Genomic DNA, 24670 nt, shown 5'->3' with positions numbered 1-24670 from the left:
GGCTGATGGCTCGGAGCCTGGAGCCTGTTTCCGATTCTGTGTCTCCCTCTCTCTCTGCCCCTCCCCCGTTCATGCTCTGTCTCTCTCTGTCCCAAAAATAAATAAAAAACGTTGAAAAAAAAAAATTTTAAAAAAAAAATTGGATATTTCTTTCTGGAAGTTGACACTTGGAAGAGGGAAAGGAAAAAGAAAATCCAGCTGAACTGTATTGAGTGTTTACTGTATAGTATATATATGGCATATACCTTGCTAGACTCTTGAATCCATTGTCTCATTTATTAGGAGTTTTACACTCGTTATTTTAAAGGTTATTTTAGAGACCTATCTTTGCATTAGAATGTGCTGAATTTATATTCCCTATTTACAATTTTTAATTTGTTTTGGTGTTTTGGAAAGGATGATGAGGAAGCATTTCTAAGAAATGGTGCCAGGATGTTATATATTGAAGTTGCACTTTGTTCAAATGCAGTGGTAATAACTATTAGGGTACCTGTGCGTATATAGTTATATATAGTTCCAAAGGCACATAGTGTCTCTGCTATCTTGTCCTGGCATTCCAGTCTGTATTTCTCACCCTATTTGTCTTGTTATATACATTTGTTGATGGGCTTCAGAACCTAAAGGCTTCCCTTTTAAGAGTTAGAAATAAAATTTAGACATCACCTACCAGCTTCAATCCTCAAATTTTGCCAAAGAAAAATCTGAGGCTCAGGAGATCTTAAGGCTTCCCTTATTATTGGGTAGATGAAGGATCTAATCCTTAAACATGAAGAACTGTATTTCCCAAATTCCAGGTCTCTTGCAGATATGTAAAACTCTAGAGAAGATAGAGGAACAGAATATTTACTTTTAGAACCCCATCCAGTCATAGTCCGTGGGGAGAGTTGTGGTCTTTGGGAGTTGTTGTATACACAAACCAAGTAATCTAAGTAAGCCTGGAAAGGAAGAACTATAAGCCTTCTGTTGCTTAAGGATATTAAAACTCCAGCTTCTGGCTAAATTAAATGATCAACCTAAATATGCCAAGCACATATTGTCTAGAGCAATATATAATGGATTTGGTTTTTGTTGTTGTTGTTTGTTTTTGTTTTTTGTTTTGTTTTTGGGTTTTTTGTTTTGTTTTTTTTGTTTTTTGGGTTTTTGGGTTTTTTGGTCAGAGTCCTTTTGGAGCAAGTGGGGTTAATTCTTAAAAAAGTTTACTGAAAATATTTTCCATAAAAAAAAAAAAAGTAGGGAAGAGCATAGAGTGGACAGAGAAAATGAATTATGGAAGATTCCATAGCTGGCACAGGGCACAGAGCTGGAACTTGAATTTTCTAGTTTCCAGATTCACTCCTTACCTCTTTACCTCTCATATGCTCAGTAACACAAGACATGTTGCTGGGTCTGAAGACTTGAGTTTGAATTAGCACTTTTTGAATAGGATCGGATATAAATGTGTCCCAGAAATACACATCTTGTTAAAAAGTTTTACAATATATGTTAACTTGTGGGCTGTTTGAATTAATAAGGAAAAAATATAGTCCATTACTTCTTTATATACATAAGATACAGAAGGGCTCACACATAAATGTTAATACTTACCTCTTAGTGCTGGAATAGTGGGATATGTTTACTTCCTTATTAATTTTCTTAATTTTAAATTAAGCATGCGTTGCTTTGTATAACAAGGGAAAAAATAAAGCAATAAGGAATTACACACTATTTTCCGGTGTTATTTTCAGTCCTTTCTGGTAGACAGTACCTTTCATAATACATATCTGATAGTAGATCCTCAGTATGGTGCTAAGGTTCTAAACAAAACTCCATTACCCTCCTGGCTAGGTGACTGGGACTTGAGAAAATGCAGGCTGGGGCCAGGCTGAGGGTGGTGCATGCTCACTTGGGAGCCAGAACAACACTCTTCTGCCAGGATCTCTCACCTCAGTGGGCCAGACCTTGGAGGATCTGGAAGCTGCTGCAGCCAGGGCTCCATCCTCATTGCCTTATTTTATATGTTTTCATTGTTTCTAATAATGAGTGTATTGTTAAGATCTATCTCCATCATTAATAGTCCTAGTGTGTACCTATTGAGCACCTTCTGTGGGTAAACACTTCTCCTTTGTATTAGGTCAGCTATAAATGAAGCAAAAAGCTTATATTCTGGGAGCTGGGGGACATAAATCTTAAAAGGGCAAGGAAATATACATGTCTGATGATGAATGTTATGGAGGAAAAGCAATGTAAGGATGAGACACAGTGGTACTTTGGGCTGGGGAGGGGAGGGGGGGAGGAGGGAGGAGTTTTCTTATTTTATAAAAGTGCTCATCAGTGAAGTCTGAGTAAGTGGGCTTGAAAAACCGTAAGAATAACTGGAGGAAAGGTATCCCAGGCAAAGGGTGTGAGTTAGGAGAATGTTTAGTGTGCTCAGTAACAGCAAGAAGGCCACTATAAGTGTGATTCAGTGGGTGAGGATTGACAGTAGAAGATGAGACCAAAGAGGCAATTGGGGGCCAGATCACCAAGGACCTTACTTTACTGGCCCTTATAAGGACTTCAGATTTTGCTGCGAATAAGATAGGAGGTCCTGGTGGAGAGAGGTGAGGGCAAGGAGCAAAGGGTTTATGCAGAGTCATGACTTGGCTTAGGTTAAAAGGTTTATCACTGCTGTGGCAAGAATACATAATAGCAAGGCAAAAGTGGAAGCAGGGAGACCATTTAAGAGGTTATCCCAAAATCCAGGTGGCAGGTGGCCATAGCATTAATAGTGCAGTAACACTGAAGGTGGTGAGAAGTGGTTGGATTCTGAATGTGTTTTGCAGATAGAATCATTAGGATTTGCTGATTAATTAGATGGGGTGGGGAGTGTGAGAGAGTAAGAGAAGAGCTGGCAAGGACTTCCAAGGTATTTGGCCTTATCAATGAGAATGACAGTTGCCATTTTTTATGATAGAGAATACTGGTGACAGTCAAGGAATCAACATTTCAGTTTGAAAAAAGTGGGGTTTGAAATGTGCATTAGATATCCACATGGAGAGGTGCCTGAGTGGCTCAGTCAGTTAAGTATCCAACTTCGGCTCAGGTCATGATCTCACAGTTCCTGGGTTTGAGCCTTGCATCAGGCTCTGCTCTGTGCTGAGAGCTCAGAACTTGGAGCCTGCTTCAGATTCTTTGTCTCCCTCTCTCTTCTGCACCTCTCCTGCTCACTTCAGATTCATTCTCTCTCTCTCTCTCTCTCTCTCTCTCTCTCTCTCTCTCTCTCTCAAAAACGAATATTTTTAAAATTTTTTCGTTTTTTTTTTTTTTTTTAATTTTTTCGTTTTTTTTTTTGAAAATTTTTAGTGCTTATTTTTTGAGAGAGAGAGTGCAAGCAGAGGAGGAGCAGAGAGAGGGAGACACAGAATCTGAAGCAGGTTCCAGGCTCTGAGCTGTAAGCACAGAGCCTGATGCAGGGCATGAACCCACAAATGGCGAAATCATGACCTGAGCCAAAGTCGGCCACTTAACTGACTGAGCCACCCAGGCATCCCTAAAAAAATTTTTTAATTAAAAAATAGAATATCCACATAGAAATGTTGTCTAAGCAGTTGGATATACAAGTCTGGAGTCTGGGGAATGGGTCAGACTAGAGACTGAAATTTGAGATTCATTGTGTATAGGTAATACTTAAATCATGAGACCCAAAAAGGTCATCTAGCAAGAAGCCGTGGATAAAATGGAAAAGAAGTCCAGGACTGAGTCTTGGGATACTTTACTGCTTAAAGGTCACTGAAATGAAGAGGAAGCGGTAAAGGAATTTGAAAAGGAAGTCAATCTGGTAGAAGACCAAGAGAGCCATCTCCTTGAAGCCAAGTGAACAAAGTATTTCAAGAAGCAAGGAGAGGTCAACTGGGTTAAGTAGGCCCAATAAGATGAAGGCTAAGAAACCTGACCTTGGATTTAGCAGCGGGGGGTGGGGGGGGAGTCATCAATGAACTTGAATGAGGGCTGTTTGGTAGATCAGTAGACTAGAATGATAGGATGATCCTGGTTAGTTCGAGCTCTTAAAAATGGAGAGGAGAGGAGCTGGAAACAGTAAGTACATGAACTGCCAGGGTTTGCTGAAAGGAAGGAAAGCTGGAGTGCCATGTGGAGTCAAGAAGAGTGTTAAATTGAAAGGAGTTATAGCATGGTTGTGTGCCAAAGAGGAGGATCCAGTAGAGGAAAGCTAAAGACCCAGAAGCAAGAGGAGTGACAATTGCTGGAGACTTTTCCTTGATTAGGCAAGAGATAGTGGGATTCCAAGGAGAGGGTCCAAAAGCACAGTGTTCATTCTTAATAAGAGGAGGGAAGGAAGAGCAAGTGTGCAGAGATGCTCATAATGATCAAGGTAGTGGACCTTCCATTCTTCGTGATGTTGTTTTCTCAAGAGACTTAGGAAGCAAGATCATTGGCCAAGAGCAAGGCCAGAGGAAGCAGTATTGAAGACCTCTTTGTTATGTTGAGATTATCTTCTATAACTGAGGTTTTAGAGTAGAACTCCTCTGAACATATAATTGGGAATCCTGACAGAGTTCTGTTTCATTACAGTAGTTATTAGTGAGGGGAGAGGGAGTTTAAAAAATCAGGAAGGGGAGGAAGAAGATGGTGAGGACAGAGGTGTATGGTTAAAGATCAGATCCTGAATTCTGATATTTCTAAAAGCATGACTCAAGTGTAACATACTACCCTAAGGAGAGTTGTTCTCGGCACCGTTGACATAGCTAGATTTACAAGCAGTTTTTGGCAATATTCAGGTATTTGAGAACTGACTTGCTTGTATTTGAAGTTTTGTGACATTCCACCAAGCAGTGGCTGCATCCCAAAGTCCACATTCTTGAGCAGTCATTTGTAATTTAAGAGGAGTGGTAGATGGTGGAGGGTGACCTCAGAGGCCCCCCCCCTTTCCTCCTCTACAGCTCATGCCCCTTTTCAGAGCAGAATTAATGGACTTCATAGGCTATCGCATGTCTGATATTTACATCTGTAAGATGTCCAGCCTCGGGCCCTTTCAGACTGTATATAATCCGTCAATGGGTCCCTAATTGATAACACAGTTTCAGATTGCCTTTCAGACTAGCTGGAAACAGACTCGCAAAAATTGTAAACCATTCTTAGCTTTATTTAGCCAAAACTAGGTCATGTGTCCATCCATCCGACACACATGTATATTCTTTTTCTTAAACCTACCCCTGCCAGATCTCTGCTTTCTAAACTGACTCCTTGTCCCTGATTCCATTCAGGCAACCAGCATTTGACAGTTCATGCATTACATTATGGTGCTGGTAATGTTTTGCTCAGATTCCTTCTTGCTTTTATCCCTGGTTTCTCTCCCTCCCTCCCTCCCTCCCTCTCTCTTTTTTTAAATTCCTGCTGAGCTATTTTCTTGTGCGTAGCCTGATCCCTAAAGAGAGTTTATTTGAAGAGTCCAAGGAAAGTTGCCTCTTGCTCCCTTGAGTTATGCAATTGAGGTGTGAGCAGAGGGGGAGTTAGTCTTTCTTGCCAAAAGAAAAGTGCCTGGACTTTTTTTATATTGTGTTTGATTTAAAGACCTCATTTGAAGTTGCAAACTTCGATCTTGGTAGCGTCGCAGTCTCCATCGAGAAACGGGATTCACGGGGCGTAAGGGCATCTGTAAGTCAGGTTACAGCGGTACATGCTGCCGGAGGCACAGGTGGGCACCAGGGCCTGTGTTGCCACTTTCAGGGGCTTCACTGCATCCTTCTGTGAATGCCAAAGATTGTGTGTTGTAGGCTTCTCTCTCTCTTCTTTAAAATGCCATGGGAATTATCTGTTCAGTATGCTAATGCCAATGCAATGAAAAGCTTGTGTTCTATCTAAAAACCTAAAATAAGAGAATAAAAATCAAACTAGGAATTTCTCGTTTCTTTTTATGCCTAACTGTCCGAGCTTCATGATTGCATTAGCGTCACAAGAGATGTGATAATTATTTATATAACATCTAAAAACCGTTCAGTCACTTAGAATCTAGAGGTGCCTGGGTGGCTCAGTCAGTTGAGCGTCCAGTTTCAGCTCAGGTCCTGATTTCATAGTTCGTGGGGTCAAGCCCCGCATCGGGCTCACTGCTGTCAGTGCACAGCCCACTTTGGATCATCTGTCTCCCTCTCTCTCTGCCCCTACCCCACTCTCTCTCTATCTCTCTCTCAAAAGTAAGCAAACATTAAAAAAATACTATTAAAAAACTATTCAGTCACTTAGAAATCTAGATTGTTGAGGCTATGCGATTCAGTTTACATGTGTGTGTACACGTATATACAAAATTAAGTATACAGAGGCCTCTTTTCTTCACTGATTCCCCTTCAAGTTCCAGCCCTATAATGGGTGCTACTGCAAAGACTAGTCTTTCTTATAGTTTGTCACAAAAACCCTTTTATACTGATTGCAGAAGATTTTATTAGTCGCATATATTCTCATATGCATCTTCTCTCATAATACATATCATAATGGATACAGCCTGGTTTTGTTTTTGTTTTAGTTAACAAATATATCCTGAACATTTCTTTGTATATATGTGAATAAATATACTTCTAGATCATGGTGGTAATGATTGTATAACATCCTTGAAGTAGGGACACCTGGGTGGCTTAGTCGGTTAAGTGTCCAACCCTTGATTTTGGCTCAAGTCGTGATCTCATGGTTTGTGAGATAAAGCTTCGCATTAGGATCTGCGTTGACAGTGCAGGGCCTGCTTGGGATTTTCTCTCTCTCTCTCTCTCTCTCTCTCTCTCTCTCTCTCTTCTCTCTCTGCCCCTCTTTATCTCTCTCTCAAAATAAAATAAATAAACTTAAAAAAAAATCCCTGAATTAACCAGTCTGCCCCAGTTTAACATTTAGAATGTCCCAATTTTTTTTAACTGTATCATTGTTCCCCTGGAGGGATTTCAGGTGACCCCTCTTCAGTTTTCCTTGACCCCTGTGTAGTAGTTGACAGGTAAACTTCTTTTTTGAAGTTCTGTCATCCTTTGGTTTCTATAAAATTACTCTGTACCATTTACCTGTTTACTTCTGAGTCCTTTTCATTTTTCTTCTTAAGCTCCTTTTTCCTCAGGTAGATGTCCCCACATGTCCTCTCTTAATCACCTTCCTCACTTCTAAATGTTATCTCCCCAAATGTTCTCAATTTAGCCAGCACCTTGGCTCCTACCACATGCTATGAAATATTCCAAATCTCTCATTCCAGCTGTGGCCTATTTGAGTTTTTTTTTTTTTTTTTTTTTTTACTGAGTAACCAAATTTAAGACACACATGTCTCTGTGATTATTCTGTAGCTACCTCAAAAATTAAATTTATTTAAGTTTATTTATTTTTGAGAGAGTGAGAGGGGGAGGGGCAGAGAGAGGGAGAGGGAGAGACAGAACCTCAAGCAGGCTCTGCACTGTCAGCCTGGAGCCGGACGTGGGGCTCGAACTCATAAACCATGAGATTGTGACCTGAGCCGAAACAGAGTCAGATGTTTAAGCGACTGAGCCACCCAGGCACCCTGCTACCTCAAAAATTAAACAGACAGCTCACTTTTCTCTAAACTTCTCCCCAGTCTGGGCTCACTGTCACAATTAGTTCCACCTCCATCCTGGTCACACTGGGAATTCTTCCTCACCTTTTTCCACCTAGTACTTCCCCAGGTTTTAACAGATTTCTCTTGAGTTGGTGATCAAATGAGAGTGTGAGTGAGTGGATATTGTTAAGCATTTACTATGTACAAGACCCCTCACTAGGCATTTACTATGTGTGCTTCTTCCTGGGTATTATGCTGACTTGTGATGTAGTTTTCATTGTCCCCTTTGCACTGAAGGGGCAACCTGGCTCAGAATCCGTAGTTCAAAGATATGTCTTGAATCCCCTTGTCTTCTCCACTGCTAATGACAATAAACTTAGATCTTCATAGAGCTTTCTGTTAATATAGAAATTAATATAGAATATAGAATTAAATACAGAATTAATATAAAAAACCTCCCATTAGGTTTCTCTGCTTTTATTCTCTTTTTCAATATATTCTGTACACTATAGATATTTTGCAAACATCTGCGCTGTAACTCCATTTCTCAAAAACCTCTGATGACTCACCTGTAACATAAAGTAGAGGCCTTTCATCTCCATTTTCTCCTCCTCCTCTTCCCTCTACCCTCAGGGAATCACTTTCATTTCTTCAAATCCCCAGTCTCTCTCACTCTTCCATACTTTAGCTTATGTTATTGTTTTTATCCTAAAATACAGTGCCTGCCTTCTCTGACTTGTAAAATATTGCTCATTCCTCGGGGCCCAACTTCTGTCATTTTTCCTGACTCTTACAGGTAGAATTCCTTGTCAGTTGTACAGGTTGGGTTCACTAGGGGCACGCTTCTTGGAGACTGGCAGCCTGCGGGAAAAGGAAAGAAGTGGGATTGAGCGGTGGGAGAAGTTGGGCTGAGATACAGTCTCAGTGGAGTCCTCAGCCACCTCAGGGGGAGCTTGCAGGCAGGGGAGGGGGGGGTTGTCATTCAGAGTCATGTTGGCCCAGCTACAACTCTTCTTTATTATTTTACTCTACGGTACATTCTTAGAAATTGAATTTTTTATCTTGAATATCTACCTGATCCTCTGCTCCTTTTCATTTAGTTTTTATTCGTTGAGTTCCCGATCTAGTGACCTGCCCATAGCAGGTACACAGTAAATGCTTTTTGATGAATGAATGGAAGGAAGGAAGGAAGGAAGGAAGGAAGGAAGGAAGAGGGAGAGACTAGGATTTTCTTTGTGCTTTTGTTTTTATAATGGAAGAGCCAAGCCTTTTGAAGGACCTTAGTGAAGAAAAGAATGTGGTTGTAATTTGCTTGCAAGGTAGCGCTGGTTTCTTTAGCTTCACAGCAAATCAGACATAAATATCCCAGGTATATAGAAGGACACAGACTATGCGCATGAATAATATCATCCTACATTTGCGTGATACTAACTATGGTGAGTCCAAACACACAATGTACACAAGAAAATCAATCTGCTCTGCTTCTTAGTACCTCATAAACCATCTCATGTTTTCATCTTATTCTCACCATGGATACCAAAGACAAGTATCCAGTCCATTTTATAGATGAGAAACAGGCCCAATTGATCTACCTAAAGTCAAACAAATTGTTGGTATTGAGATGACTAAACATTATATGTCCTGACTCCTAATCCAATGGGCTTCCTACCACAGACAGCTTATGATGAGGTTTTTCCATCCCTGTAATCTGCCTACTGACATTTCAAACTCTTTATGTCTAAAATCAAACCCATGTCTTAGACTCTTCCAAGCCAGCCTCTTCCCTCTCCATGTTCCATGTGTCAGTTAACAGCAGCTTCATTTTACATGTCACCGAAGCGTGAGATCCAGAACCAACCATGACTCATTCCTTGTACTTCCTCCTAAAGAGCTTCTCTCAGGTAGCATCTATATATGCTAGTTTCTGTGGCAGACACCAAGATAATCAAGACAGAATTTTTACTCTCAAAGCTTAAAAACAGTTGTATATATGCATTTATTGAGGGGAGTGAAGGGAAGGAGAAGATCAACAGACAATACAGTTACCATACAGCTAAGTGCTATAATGATAAAGGTACCCTGGAGCACTTGAGCCCAGATTCTAAGATTGAGCTGAGTCTCAAAAGACAACGGGAATTATCCTGGTGATATGCATGTGGTAAGTACATTTCCCATTTAGAAATCTATAAAAAGTGCAGCCAGCACAATCAGTATCATTGTATAAGAGGGAGTAAGTAACAGGAAATGAAGGTAACACTAAGCTAGTTTTTAACCACTTGTATATTACTCTGAGGAGTTGGGTTTTGGTTGGGTTTGGTTTTGATTTGTTTTTTTAGCTTGGAGTCAACAAGCTGACAGACTTAAGCAGCATAAGCCAGAGAGCTTTGTGGAGAGTGGACGGAAGTGTAGTTAGCCTGGAAGAAAAAGAAAACCGGACTAGACTATTACATGGTATCCAAAAGTGGGAGGGGGCAGTCGAGAGATGGCCATGGCATAGGCAAAATGGCTAGATGAGGGATAAATGAGATGGCAAGAAGCAGAGAATCTTTGTAGATCACTCACTCTTCCAAGTTGTTTGGCTGCGAACAAGGGGAAAGGTCCCTGATAACTTAGGGAAGAGATAGCATGAAGGAAGTGTTCTATTGTTTCTGCTATTGCTAATCATTTAAGTTAGGGAAACTTCATTGTTTTTTAAGTTAGGGAAACTTGAAAATGTTTATATGCTGAGGACAGTCAGTCTAGGAAGAAAGTAGAACTAAGGAAACAGATGGGACAATGGAGTTAAATGTCTTGGTCCAGTTGTTCCAGTCATCAGAGTCACCTGGAGTGCTTTGTCAAAAAACCCAGCCCAGACCTGGCCACTCAAAATGGTGGCTTGGTAAAGCTTGGGAATCCGTAGGTTGCAAAAGCTGATTGTGACAATCAGCTAGGCTTTGAGAACTCTGTTCAAAGTTTCTCCTACCCTTTCCATGAATGTTTGGAGATCACCTGGTCCTTTGGGTCCTCTGGGTGTGGTCTATTAAAAGGAAGGGGATAGAGTAGTAAGTCCTACACTGATCCTAGATTGCCCCAGAAGTTTATTCTGGATTCTCTGAGCCCATGACCAGGCTGTCTTAACCGAATCAAGGACAGAGTGGAATGGTTAGTTTTGCATTATGTAGATAACCTAGAATGGATACAAGGAACTGTGAGTTTGGAGCAGAACCAGAGATTTGAGGATGTTCTCTCCTTCATATTAGACTGAAGTAAATACAGTGGGATTAGCTGGGTCAGCTGTCATTAAGTTTGGCAGTGGCCTTTTACTAGCATGGTCATTGTGGTGGAAGAATCACTGGGATACATGGCCTGGAGCCCATTCAGGGGTCAGAGCTTAGGGTCACTCTTCCATTCCTGAGGCAGAATATGCTTAGCTTAAAATGGGAATAATAATATCTCTTTGGTAAAGCTCCACAGGAAGCCTTCAACTCTTGTTTGGCTCTTGCTTAGCTGTCAGACACTTGAAAGATTAACCTCTATATGCCTTGGTTACCTCAATGTTAAATTAAACCTACCTCAAAAGGTTGTAATGAGAATTAACTGGGATAATCTGTATAAAAGACTTAGCAAAGTGCCTGGTACATGACCAAATACTCAATATGCCTACCACTCCTGAACATATAAACAGTGTCTGAGGGTCCATGAAATATGGCTCCTCCAGAATATGTGGTAAAATGATGCTCTAAAAGGGAGCTAGGAGTAGGAACTGGAAGGTGTGATACAGGGTATAATGCCACAAATTTGGTTTGGAGTCCTAAAAATGTTTGTTTTATTCCCCTCCAAAATGATTGCTGTTGCACAGAATATTATTGAAATGTGTTCTGTATTTCTGGTCTTTTGGGGAAGTGTGTGTGTGTGTGCCTGCCTGCCTGCCATTCTGTGTATTTAGGACAGCTCTTGTATCTTATATTTGGCAAGCTGTGGGAGGTAGATAGCTTTGTGTGTTTAGCTGAGTAGTGTTGGGCTGGGCATCAGAAAGGCCAGAGTTCCTTGAGGTGGGAGGCAACAAGCTTTCTACTACAGAGCAATTTCTTTGTGTTTCTACCTTTGGTGGATAATACCATCAGGAAAAACCAAAGTCACAGCCCAACTACAAGCAGTTTGTAATCCATCTATTTCTCATCAGCCTGGTGGTTTAAGCATTAAAAAGGGCAGTCAAGGAGTTTGGGGACATGGTTTCATTTTGACTAGAGAAGCTGATGGAAAAATTGGTCAGATGTAGATGGTGAAATTGGAAGGGAAATATTTGGGGGCCATGGGATCTGGAGCCCATATGTTAGAATTCTCCACAGACAGCATACTACACTGAATGCAGACAAATCTTGAGACTCAATAAATGGGAAATAAAGAACGCCTATGAAGGGGAATGGCACATTTTTCTTAAAGTAAACTCTACCTCTAACGTGAGGCTCAAACTCACGACCCTGACGTCGAGAATCGCATGCTGTGCGACTGAGCCTGCCAGACACCCCGGAAAGGAACATTTTTTTTTTAAACGTTTATTTATTTTTGAGGCAGAGAGAGACAGAGCATGAACGGGAGAAGGTCAGAGAGAGAGAGGGAGACACAGAATCAGAAACAGGCTCCAGGCTCTGAGCTGTCAGCACAGAGCCCGACGCGGGGCTTGAACTCACGAACCGCGAGATCATGACCTGAGCCGAAGTCGGACGCTTAACCGACTGAGCCACCCAGGCGCCCCAAGGAAAGGAACATTTTTTAGCTGCTTTTCCGACAACGATTTGTGTGTTGTGATTCAAGAAAAATAAGCCATTGGGTATTTTGAAATTGTCTTTGCTAGAATTAACATAGGAACTATGAGAGAAAAATAGTAAATTTGTTGAAAGCTACACAGAAAGTGACCTGGGGAACCGAGCTTGCCTTTAAAGAACAAGGAGTTGTCACGGGAACCCCCTTGTTTGTTAAAGGCCAATATGAATTTTCTCTCTCATTCTGTCTAAATGTTTCTTGGTCCTATTTGGACATTTTCCTTACTCTTGGGTCAATAATAATCATCTCTTAGTACTGACTACCAAGTTATTCTAAGTTACTAGGAAGTAAGAATACTAATTTTTTCCTCCTTTTTTTTTTTTTGCATAAACTTGATCAAAGTCCGTTAGAAATTTGCTCTTTCTGGTTGTAAATCTTTGCGCTTCCTTCCTTCCTATTGACCCTCATTCGTTACCCTTCTTACTTCTCTTTGGTTTCTAAAGGATCTATGGAAATACCTCATCCAAATCCATCATGTAGAGACTAGAGATGAGGACATTGTGAGAGTTCATTGGGGGCAGAGGTGAAGAGCCTTGGCCAAGGCCATCATTCACTGGTTTATCTAGCAGTTAGCGACTCAGTGCTTCCTAAAATGAGGCAGGCACCAGGCTCTGTGATGAACTTGGCTCCAGACTCTGCTCCTGCCCTCACAGAGCTTATGGCAAGTCTGCCTGAGAGACCTGAAACATAGCCACAAAATCAGTACACTGACCATTACTAACTTTTGCTATAAGGAAAATACAGGGAGCTATGAGAGAGGATAATAATTGCGGTGGGGGGTGGGGGCGAGGGGCGGTCAGGGAAGGTCTCTCTGAGACGGTAAAAGACTTCTTCCGGGCTAAGGATCACCTTGTGTGGAGAGTTTGGCACATTTGCCGAACTGAGAGATGTAGCTCTTGACGTACAGTGTAGTGAGTTGAAGAGGGTAAAAGTGAGGTTAGAGCTGGGCACCTGGAGTGGGGTCAGTTGAGTGTCTGACTCTTGATTTCGGCTAAGGTCATGATCCCAGGGTCATAGGGCTGAGGCCACGCTGAGCCTGGAGCCTGCTTAAGATTCATTTTCTCTCTCTCTCCTCTCTCTCTCTCTCTCTCTCTTTATATATATATGTACTCTCCATATATATACGTATACGTGTATATATAAAGTGAGTATGGAGAGTAGGAAGGGGCCAGATGGTGCAGGGCCTTATCAGTTTTGGATGCAATGCGAGTTGTAGCACAGTTGGAAACCTTGGGAGGGTTTTCAGCAAAGCAATGTTGGGATTTGATTTGCATTTTAGAAAGATGCCTTTGGATGCTGTACAGTGAGTAGATTTAAGGTCAGAGAGCTTGCCAGTCAGAGATGGGACCAGAATCCATGGCTTCCTATTCCCAGTCCATTCTGATTTATCAGCATCTTTCTTCTAGTTCCTAAGTGCCAACCCAAATTAAATAGTGCAAAATAGCATTGGGCCTGTGTCCAACGGGCTTTCTTATGTTTATTCAAATTGACAGTGAAAGACCCCTCCAATCTGTTGAACACCTACAGAATAATTAAGAGGTCTCAGTGATATAGTTTCTCAGCGGCATAAAAACTCTATTCTCTAAAATATGCTTTTAATGGCTTAGTGTCACTCAGAGTCCTGAGTGTTATAATTAGCTTGACTCTGCCTTCTGAGCTACAGTATGTGTCTGTGCCCTTTTCCAGCTAAGCCAGCCTGTGGGGTCAGTGGTGAACCCCGTGACGTTGGACTGCTCAGCTGGTGTGGGCCAGTTTTAGCAGCTCAGCCACTTGTTTTTTTCTCACAAGATTAAATGCTCACATTAGCTTAAGTCTTCTTGCCGTTGTCCTATCCTTTCTGTCACGTGTCTTCTTAATTGCAATTTATTCACATTGTATATTTACACACTAATGCAGCTGGTTATTTTGATTGAGAAACACCAACATTTGTATATTCTGCCTCTCAAGAGACTTTTCAATCTGCTGATTGCCAATGCATTCAGCATCTATTCACTGACCTCATAGAGGCACTGTCGTGCTCTGGAAAGAGCATGTGGCTTTGGAGGCAGACCCACCTAGATCAAATCATGACTCTGCCCTTGAGCAAGTTCATTCAGCATCTGTAAAACGGATATAATAACAAACTCCTAAAGTAATTATGAAAATCGGCACACTGTGTGCAAAACTGGTCTGTACGATGCTCAGTAAACTTTCACTGTCTTATTATCAAATCAGCCTTATTGAGACATAATTGACAGGCCATAAACTTCACAAGTGGAACATACAGTTGATATATTTTGACATGTATCATCTCCCGAAATCATCAGACAAGCAGGCTTTTTCTCTCTCTAATTACCTATTTCTGTGCCTGTCATGCTGGCAGTGGTGTTGGGAGAACAGAGTGTCAACCGTTATCGTTATCCTTGCTCTATATCGATTGAGTCACGATATCGATCTTTAATTGGATTTGGCATTAGAAGAGAGTTGGTTAAAACAAACGTGTCACAGATGGCTGAGAAAGAGTACTTCTGAGCAGAGGCTCCCAGCCTGTATGCTGCACACTTCAACCCTGCAGCTCTCACGGAGGGAGCACCTTGATGTGAAGAGAACTGGGCATCTCTGCTCAAGGCACAGAGGTGACTCTGATACAGAACTTGTCCTCAAGGATCTCCGACTCTGGGGATGGAGGAGTGAAAAGTTACCCGGAAAAGTAATTACTCTAACCAGAAGGTGGGAGAGGTAAGATGCTGGAGGATTTCAGAGACTGTAGTAGCTTCCAGTTGGGCAGAAGCTCCAGGGAAGAAGAAACCATTTACTGCCACCTTCACATGTGTCTGTCTGAGTTAGGTGTGCAGAGCAGTTGAGACGAATACAGGTCCTACCCGTTGATAGCCTAAAACCTGACACTGTGCATCATGGGCCGGCAGGTTGGACGTATGCCCAGCCTTTTCCTGGACATTGTCCAGCATTTCTGAGGAAAGAGCAAGCATGCAGCACCCCGGCCCAAGTTATCCAGTGGCCCCAACACCTCGCTAACTTCTAGGAATGGGGGAAGCTGCCTCTGGGTTGCCTGTGTGGAAAATAGGCCTCTATTCACCTCCACATCTTGGTCAGAGAGGGGCCCAGTTGGGGTTCACACCACAGTGATAGATTGCTGCTGGGCCCTGGGGTCCTCATTACCATCATATCCATCATCTTCTGCTAGTACCGAATAATGGATGAAATTTAATCAGATGCCAAAGGAGTTCTCAGCAGGAGGGTTTGAGGAACCTTGCCTGATACTTACGCTCTAGTGGCGGAATGATTGTAAGGAACCAAAATGATCTTTTGTGGGGAGACTAAATGTATCATGCACTGTATGAATTCTGATTTATTTTTAAAACATTCTCGCTCTCCTTGGCTCCCCTTTTAATAGTCTCACTGTAGCCTGTTTATTGTTACAGATGTTACTTTTAAATGAGGTCATTGAGCTTTACTTCCAAAGGCAGTGTTTGCCTTTTTATTGCCGGCTCGGCAGGGCTGCCTCAAGACCAGTGCTAACATGAGATCAAGGCGAAGGCTTCAGACCCCCAGAGAAAGAGCCGCCTCCATGTTGACATGCACTCACCTCAGCCATAGGTCTCCAGGGAGAGCATGGTCGCCTGAGTCCAGGTGTTGACCTTGACCTCTGCCTGGCAGAGTAGGACGGGCACCGGCATTGTGGTCACGCGTGCTTGACTGCGGTCTTGTCCGCGGGGAGCCCTCAGGGAGGCCAGGAAACTCTGAGAGGGCTTCTTGGTCTGTAACTTGAGGATAATAATTTGTTACTCCTAGAATTTTTGTGAGGATAAAATACGCTGCACTTTCTCAGTGTATGTTTGGTGGGGTAATCGCTGAAAGCGTGAGGCACTGACCATGCTTTAGGCCCTCTGTGGAGTGCATATCACACACACAGTGCAGTCAGGGGACCAGCACTATAACTGAAGGCCCACTGACCAAATCCAGCTCGCCGCTGATTGTTTGTAAATAAACTCTAATTGGCACACCCTCACACTTACGGCCGTCCGTGTCCTGGCTGCTGTGGCACTACAGCTGCTGAGTCGGATGCATTGCAACAGAGACTGCTTGGTCTGCAAAGCCAGAGTTCTTGACTCTGCGACTCTTTGCAAGAGTTTGCCGACCTCTGAACCAGACTCCAGGGTGGCCGCGTGGCGGTCAGAGCTTCTATACATTCTTGTCAAATGCGCGTCGCACTTTCTCTTTGCCTTTGCCCAGACTCCTCCTCCCCTTGCTTTGCACCCCGTGATCTGCTATGTAAGTCTTCTGGTGAATCAGTTACTGCAACAGGGCTTGGTTTTTGCTCAACTGTGTGTATCCTGCAGCACATAAAGCAGTAACGTACACATAGTGAGTGTATAATTTGTAACTGATTTAGTGGGGAAGAGAGTCAGAAGGGCATCAGAGAAGGGAGAGGATAAGCAAGGCTTCATGGAGGTTTGGGGACAGGACTGCATGCATTAAGGTAGCTGTCATTCCTGCTGCACATCAGTGGCATCGGCGGGATACAGTGTACATAGGAAGGGAGGCGATACCGTGTGGTAAGAACATAGGAACCAGGACACCCAGGCTTGAATCCCGACATGATCCTTTACTGATGAGACTTTAGACAAATCACTTAAGCTCTCTAAGCACATTTTCTTTTTTTTTCTTTTTAGTTTTTTAATTTATTTTGAGACAGGGATAGACAGTGTGCAAGTGGGGAATGGGCAGAGAGGGAGAATCCCAAGCAGACTCTTCAACACCAGTGCAGAGCCTGATGCGGGGCTCAAACACATGAACCTTGAGATCATGACCTGAGCCAAAGTTGGATGCTTAACCAACTGAGCCACCCAGGCGCCCATCTAGGCATATGTTCTAAAGTCCAAAGTAGGGAATAATAATACTGCCTTCATCATACAGCTGTTTTAGGGGTTAAATGAGATAACATGAAGGAAAGCCTGGATCCCAGTACTGGCACATTAGAATCACTCTGTAAGCTATTACTGAATGATGGTGGTTCTGACCTTTCAAGTACCATCTGTGCTATTTTCCTCATTGTGGCGTGAACGGGGTCAAGGTCATGGGTCTAGTCCCTCTGGAGACTAGCCCTTTAATGTCACTCTTTTCCACAATTAGAGAATGTACCCCAAGCCAGCAAGTGTATGCTGGTCCAACAGGGACCAACCTACTGAGGGGAGAGGCTAGTGCAAATGAATCATTCATGCTGGGAAAATATTCCAGGACATAGAGTGTCACCATGCAGTGTTAAGAATAATAGCTTCGCTTGACTGAAGCATTCATTACGTTTCTCTATTCATGGGTGTTTTTTAAGGAGCAGAAAGAAAATGTTTAGTGGAAAATTTACAGCCTTAGATCTAGTGGGATTTCTTCATACTACAAGCAGTTTATGCAAAACAGATGCCTAAGGAGCGGTGCCTGCCTGCACCTGTGGATTTGGTGGTTATATTTCATTTTCCCCACTCCAGTTCTTGCAGACAACCTGAAATCCAACCCTGGAATTAAGTGGCAATATTTCAGTTCGGAAGAAGGAATTTTCACTGTTTTCCCAGCACACAAGTTCCGGTGTAAGGGCAGCTATGAGCATCGCAGTAGGTATGTTGACTTGCTTGCTAAATGCTAAGGTTTTAATTACTACTTAAGAGTCATCTGTGTGAAATAGAGACTCCTCATTTACATACATGGTTCTGCCTCGAAGCTGTGATTTCAGGAACTTGTTCTGAAATGATTTCACCACTGAGCATATGTGGCTATGGAAACTCTAGGAAGGGCAAATGATAAAGCCCAGAGTTTGTCTATAAGCTGTCTAACAAGCCAAAGAAAACAAAATATTCACTAAAGAAATTAAATTGTTGGAGGCGCCCAGGTTGTTTTGAGCTTCAGGCATCTTTGATGAGACAGAAATGATAATCCTTTCTCTAAAGTGCCACCCTACATGACTTCATAGCCTGTCTCAGAGTGGACTTTGTGATTCCCAGCTTTCCTTTCTGTGACCATGCGCTTAGCCGTCTTTTTGAAATTTACATGCAATCTGAGCTACTAGAAGTTTTAGGGTTGTCCAGAACACATTGGATTGAAGATGGTTAACATCCCTGCTCTTCTCACGGAAATGAGTGGAGTGTGTACCGTTTAGCCAGAAGGGCGGTAATGGTGAGCTCATTTGTATGACAAGACTCATCAATTTACAGAACCCCTTAGGCAAAGGCACTTCCCTTTTGAATCCCTACAGCTTCCCTTCACAGTGTCAGATGTTTGATGCCAGAAAATCTGGAGCTAGTGCAAGATGTTCGTTTTTCATTGCCATTTTTTGGAGTCTGAATTAGCCATCACTTTAGCCTCTCTTTATCTTTACTTTAAATTGTGTCTAAAATTTTCCCCAGGGAAAATACCTCTTCTGTGCTTTTCCTAGAAAGATCTTTGTGTTGTTGGTATGGTTTCTACTGTTCCCTCTCTAGACATCCTGGTTGAAGACTTCAGTGTCTTAGAGACTAGACCAGAAGCCATGACCTTGGGTCTAGTCTGGCTCATCTAAGGAGAGGCCAGAGACCCCATGAACCATCTAATTTGCATTTACTTCTAAGAAGATAGTTTGACTGGCATGCTGCTGTTAATGAATCACCCATGAGGGAAAGTCCAGAAGGACAAGCAGGGCCTTGTCACAAATCATCAGCACTCACCTCCACTTGGAAGGTTTCATGCATATCCACTCTGAATCTGCATTAAACCAACCCTCAAGGCTGTCTTCCCTTGGCTAAGTAGTAATCCAGGTTCCTCCCCTCATAGATTGCTGTTCCCAGCTCTTTACTTGACTTAACTGTTGCAAGTTCTCTACATCCTTTGAAATGTGGAATGGGCTTTCAGAGCTCACAAGAAAGGAACCCGTGGATACAAATCATGCTGTGGGGACTGATTCCCTGATCTTACATTTAATGTTACTATTTATACATCCCTCTAAAACAGTTTTTTAACAACTTATTGTGACAGTGTGAACACATTCCGCTTTTCATTTCATATGGGTTGAGTTGGAAAGGAGATATGCTAGGTTTGTTTTTGTTTTTGTTTTTTGTTTCTTGTTTTTTTAATTCACTCACCTTGCCTGGAAGACGTGCAGAGTTCAGTATTTGACATGGTTGTCCGTGTTGGGATACTCAGATTTGCTTCCTTTCTGGTTTCTCTTTCATTTCTGTAGCCATCTTTTCTGGATTCTTTTATTCCGTTTCCCTACTGACTTAATGTTACTGACTAGTGAAAGTACAGTGGTACTTCAGGGTTAATGTAGGACGTTTGGCTTGAGAACAAAAGTGTAAACTTGGCCAGATTTTGAAAGATTCTTTTTTTTTTTTTTTTTTTTGAACTTTGCCTATATTTCTTAATTTGTGCCCAGGCTTTTGTGACTCAACTGGCGTCTGACATTTCATGGAAAAATCTAGGTTTTAGGGGTGTCACTAAACAATTCTCTTGAGGCTGACTTGCTTTCTTAAGCTCCCCCTAATTTGTTCCAGCTTTAAAACTGTGAATAGAGACCTCATTAAACCTCTCTCACAAGCCTTCCTGTACTGCACATTAGCCAAAGCCTGCTTTTGATGGGAGGCATTTCTCCTTTGGACCTTCCCCACCCTCCCTCCACCCCCTCCACCCCCTTTTCTTAATGTTGGCAAACAAAAACCTGGCAAGGAGAGCTGTTATCACAGGCTTGGACAAATTTGATGGCATGGTTTTAAATGCTCAGATAAGGGGCCTTTTGGTGGCTGACCTGTGTGAATTGCTTTAGTACAGAAAGGAAAGGGCCCTCTTAAGTGGTTAGCTTTGTCTGGTGGAGACAAACCAAACCTGCTATTGAAGGCTGCCCAGTGTGCTCACAGATCCCAGTCTGCCTCACTTTTAGCACAGCCCCACTCTGTACGTCTGCAGAGGAGGACGTGGCACGGGCGAGTGGACCGTCCTCTCCCTCTTGGACGGTCTCTGCAGCCCGAAGGGCCACCAGTTCCATTTTCTGTAGCTGACTATTGGGTAACCTTGAGCAGTATCACCACACACAGCTGAGAGCATTGCCTTTCAAGTATGTTGAAAAGGCCAGCCCCCCAAAGTATTTGCTGCCCCCCCTTTTTTTCAAGTTTATTTTTTATGTAATCTCTATACCCAATTGTGGGCTTTGAACCCACAACCCCAAGATCAAGAGTCACATGCTCCACCAACTGAATTTGCTTCTTAAGATCTCCTCCCAGTTGCTTTAATCTTTGGAAGACCTAAGTTACCAGTCCCTGTTCTATGTTTACTATTGTCTCAAGGTAGTGTTTCAGTGCACCAATACCATTTCTCCTTGCCAGCTGATCTCTCCATCCTTGTGCCATCCCTGGAAAAACACATGGACATCAAATGCCTGCACATCTGTAGTGTTCACAGCTGTGTAGGTTGAGGTCTTTTTACCTAAACCAGGACTGACCCCAGAGAGCTTCTCCCCCTTCTAGACCTATCTACGTCTCCACGGTCCGGCCACAGTCAAAGCACATAGTAGTGATCCTGGACCATGGGGCTTCTGTCACGGACACCCAGCTTCAGATCGCCAAGGATGCTGCCCGGGTCATCCTCAGCGCCATCGATGAACATGATAAGGTGACCATTACCCCAGTGACCCCTGTGGCAACTGAATCTTCCTTCAATGCCTTTCAAAAAGTACTTTATGTTTTATGGTCTATATTTTTAAATCCATATTTAAAATGACTTTGGGAAAAGAGAGTTGGTTTGGTTTTTATTCTTGTTTGAGCAAGCAGCTACCAACTCTGGTTTCCAAATCTCTTTTACAATCGCCCCCACCAAGCCAAGTCTTGTGCTTCTTCCTTCATGGCTTCTGGTAAGATTTCCAATAAGCTGTGACTTTCACACTGGAAGTTGTGTGCTGAGGGGGGGAAAGGGACAAGGGCTTGATGCTGGTGGATGGCTGAACTTTATCTCAACATTTATGAGAAGTGTGGGATAAGGGAAGGCTTCTAGAGGTGTCCTAATCTCTAGGATACCTCAGAGACAGGTGTGTTTATAGCTAATGATAATCTGTTGCGTGTGGACGTTTTGTGCTTCATCATTTTGACTTTTTCAGCTCCTAAGGTTTTACTGACTAATCTAGTTGCTTAAAACACTCTGTGGCTTTACCCTCACCCCCACCTCCAATTGGAAAACCAAGATGGTTAGTACTTGCTAAGATTTTTCCCTGCATGCAACAGTTATTCTTAATGTTATAGAAGAACACCATACTGCTGACTTCATCCTGAAACAAACAAATCAACAAAAAAACAAACTCTAGAGTCCCTCCCCGTTACCAATCCTTAACTAATCCTTTTCAAATTGGATAGATTTATGCCTCCAAACATTTATTTTTTAAACTCTCAGAAACTGTTCTGTAGGCCTTCTCAGTTCTTGGGCTTTTCCAGAATTAAGAAAAAAAACAAAGAAACAAACAAAAACTTTCAAATGATAAGATAACAAGATTTCTTTTTCTGTCCTCCAGATTTCTGTGCTGACTGTGGCCGACACGGTCAGGACGTGCTCACTCGACCAGTGCTATAAGACGTTCCTGTCTCCAGCCACCAGTGAGACAAAAAGGAAAATGTCCACCTTCGTCAGCAGCGTCAAGTCTTTGGACAGTCCTACCCAGCATGCAGTGGGATTTCAAAAGGCATTTCAGCTGATTCGAAGCACAAACAATAACACAAAGTTCCAAGCGAGTAAGTGTGCTCTCTCAGAGGACTTAGAAACTAACAGATCAAGGATGTCGATAGGAATACATTGTAAATTGATCACACAGATGTGTCGAGAGGGATTTTTAAAAAACCGACCTGGGATAAAATTTTCATGTGTTGTCCTATTCGTCATCTAGGACTAAGATCTTAATTCAGTTTTCTCATCTTTTCCAATCAAAGGTACTCAGCCTGCACGATTTCTTCCTTCACAGAGTCTCTTCTTCCTGCCCCTTTATTAAGAACACAGCCCCATTTATTTCCCAGGGGAATATCCACGTCCTTTTTAATGCTAATTGTCAGCCTTGCCTCTCGTGGACTTAAGAGTGGATGTCTGCTTGTGCGCATGTGCACGTAAACAGGCTGCAGGATTCTTGCCTTGATCCTTCCTTCTTGTAACCAGCTGTCATTTAGATGAGCACGGCCCTTCAAATGTACAAAGGCACTCTAATTTAATTTTCATGTATTAAAGAAAATCTGGAATTAGGATGCATGCTAAACTGAAGGAAAAGATATTTGAAATAAGACACATGCTTTGAAACTACTGAAAGGAATCTTATGTCATTTTCCCTTTTATATTCTAATATGTATTTGTTGGATTTTTTTTAATGAATATATCCTATTGAGATAAACTTAAAGAATATATTTTCAAGTTGTTCCGTATGTCTGCATTAAAACTAAGATAGTATTGAGAAATGCAAAGCATAGTAACTGGCACCTGGTGGTCCCTTAAAAGGTGGAGGCTACTGGAATTATTACAACTAATGATGGTGGATGCCATATTTGGTTTATGTTTGTATATAACAAATTACCACGAATTTAATAACAGCTTAAAACAATGTACGTTTATTATCACACAGATCATTCCGTGGGTCAGGAGTTCAGACATGGCTTACCTGCGTTCTAGTTGAAAGGATTTATTTAGGGTTGCACAAGACTCAGTCTAGACATCACCTAGGTCTGTGGTCTCCTCTGAAGTTTGGAGTCTTCTTCCAAGCTCAGCTGTTGGCAGAATTCATTTCCTTGCAACTGTAAAACTCCCATGTACTTGTTTCTTCAAAGCCAGCTGGAGAGTGTCTCTTCTTTGAGCCCCTGACTTCAGGGACGGCTTGGACCCTCTTTTAAAGGGCTTATTTGTTCTAATCAGACCCATCTCCTTTTGAATTAATCCGTTTGCTCTCCCTTGTGATTAACTTATTAGAAACCTCAATTACATCTGCAAAATCTCTCCATCTTTGGATGGATGTACTATATGTAGTACAATCACAGAAGTGAGGGTGTGGGCCATTGGGATCATCTTAGAATTTTGCCTACCAGTCCTGTCAAGCATCAACTAGCCACAGACCAATATTACAGGACGGCTGAGAGTAAAGTTCCCCACAATTCAGTAAGGCCAGTGGAACAAGGTTGACTCCCAAGTATTCAAGACAGATTGGCTAGTTGGTCAATGCCATTTATCAGCTGCTGTTTACCTATCCACACTCCTCACCAGACTTTTCTACTTGATTTCCAGTCGTTAAGCCATGTTCAGAGTTTAAGTCCATTTTTTATTATTACGGTATTCAAATAATGGAGAGAAATGTTTGGCTGTGGCCTGGCAGTGATTGTGAGTCAAGGGAGCCCAAAGTAAGTTAATGAGGATCATTTTGGGGAGCATGGTAAACTAGAGGGCACATGGCCCATGGAGAAGGCAGCTGTTTTTCTATGCAGCCTGTGATTGCCACGTAGGAGGGCCTGCCCAGGGTTGCCAGATCTCCTATTTTAAGAGAAGCCAGAAATCTGGATTTTTATGTGAACCCCCTTGGTTTTCAAATGTTGACATTTGTTTCAGCTTTAAAACTGAGACCTCATTAAACCTCTTCTTACAAACTTCCCTGCACTACACATTAACAGAAGGCTGCTTTAATGGGAGGCATTTCTCCTCTGGGTTTTTTGGTTTTTCTTAATGTTGGCAAACAAAAACATGGCAAGAAGAGTGACCATCACAGCCTTGGAGGAATTTTGATGGCACTGTTACTTAAATACTCACTGGAGTCCTTTTTAAGCCAAGTAAGATGTTCCTAAATTTTTGCTCACGGGCATTCACTTGACAGCTTCTACTGGCAGTTGAGAGGAAAAAGAACTCAGAGTGAACTGCATAAGGAAACACATCAGAAATTAGCATTGTCCAGATCATTAGGGAGAGATTTGAGGTGTTTTCAAGCAATTTAGCATAGTGGTTAAGTATGTGGGTTTTGGACTTTAACCAATGTGAGTTCAAATTCCTACTCTGAAATTTTTATAAACTTGCGAACTCGTGTAAATTATTTGATCTCTCCAGGCCTAATTTCCTCTTCTGCAAACTGAGGGTGATAATAAGATCGAGGATTCCATCATAAATATTAAATGAATATTACCCGTGGTTATTATGGTATTCAGTTTCCCATAGGACTTCTAGCTCTGGCTAAACTAGAGCAGACACCTCAAACATCTAAGTTGACCTCAAGCCTAGATGGCTGAGGACTACACTTTATAGACTTGGCTACAGCATAGGGAGGGATGTACTCATCTTAGGAGCTCGCACTCTATCTCATTACTTCTCTTCTGCTTCCTAGATAATTATTTAGCT

At 42.2% G+C, this 24670-nt stretch overlaps 1 protein-coding gene across 1 annotated transcript in view; it reads left to right on the top strand.

The window, feature by feature from the left end:
• The window catches only part of CACHD1 (cache domain containing 1), a 211788-nt gene that overhangs the window by 135460 nt on the left and 51658 nt on the right, over positions 1-24670 (top strand). Inside the window, exons 5-7 of the mRNA XM_047085076.1 lie at positions 17800-17926; positions 20800-20944; positions 21834-22050. Of these exons, the coding sequence (XP_046941032.1) occupies positions 17800-17926; positions 20800-20944; positions 21834-22050 (489 nt within the window). The remainder of the gene's footprint in view (positions 1-17799; positions 17927-20799; positions 20945-21833; positions 22051-24670) is intronic.

The sequence above is a fragment of the Lynx rufus genome, unplaced genomic scaffold (assembly GCF_022079265.1).
Source record: "Lynx rufus isolate CCGP_SWC_20201006 ecotype Redwood Valley unplaced genomic scaffold, mLynRuf1.p SCAF_2, whole genome shotgun sequence".
NCBI lineage: Eukaryota > Metazoa > Chordata > Mammalia > Carnivora > Felidae > Lynx > Lynx rufus.
The sequence above is the reverse complement of the archived record's forward strand: the minus strand, read 5'-3'. Positions and strand labels throughout refer to the sequence as shown.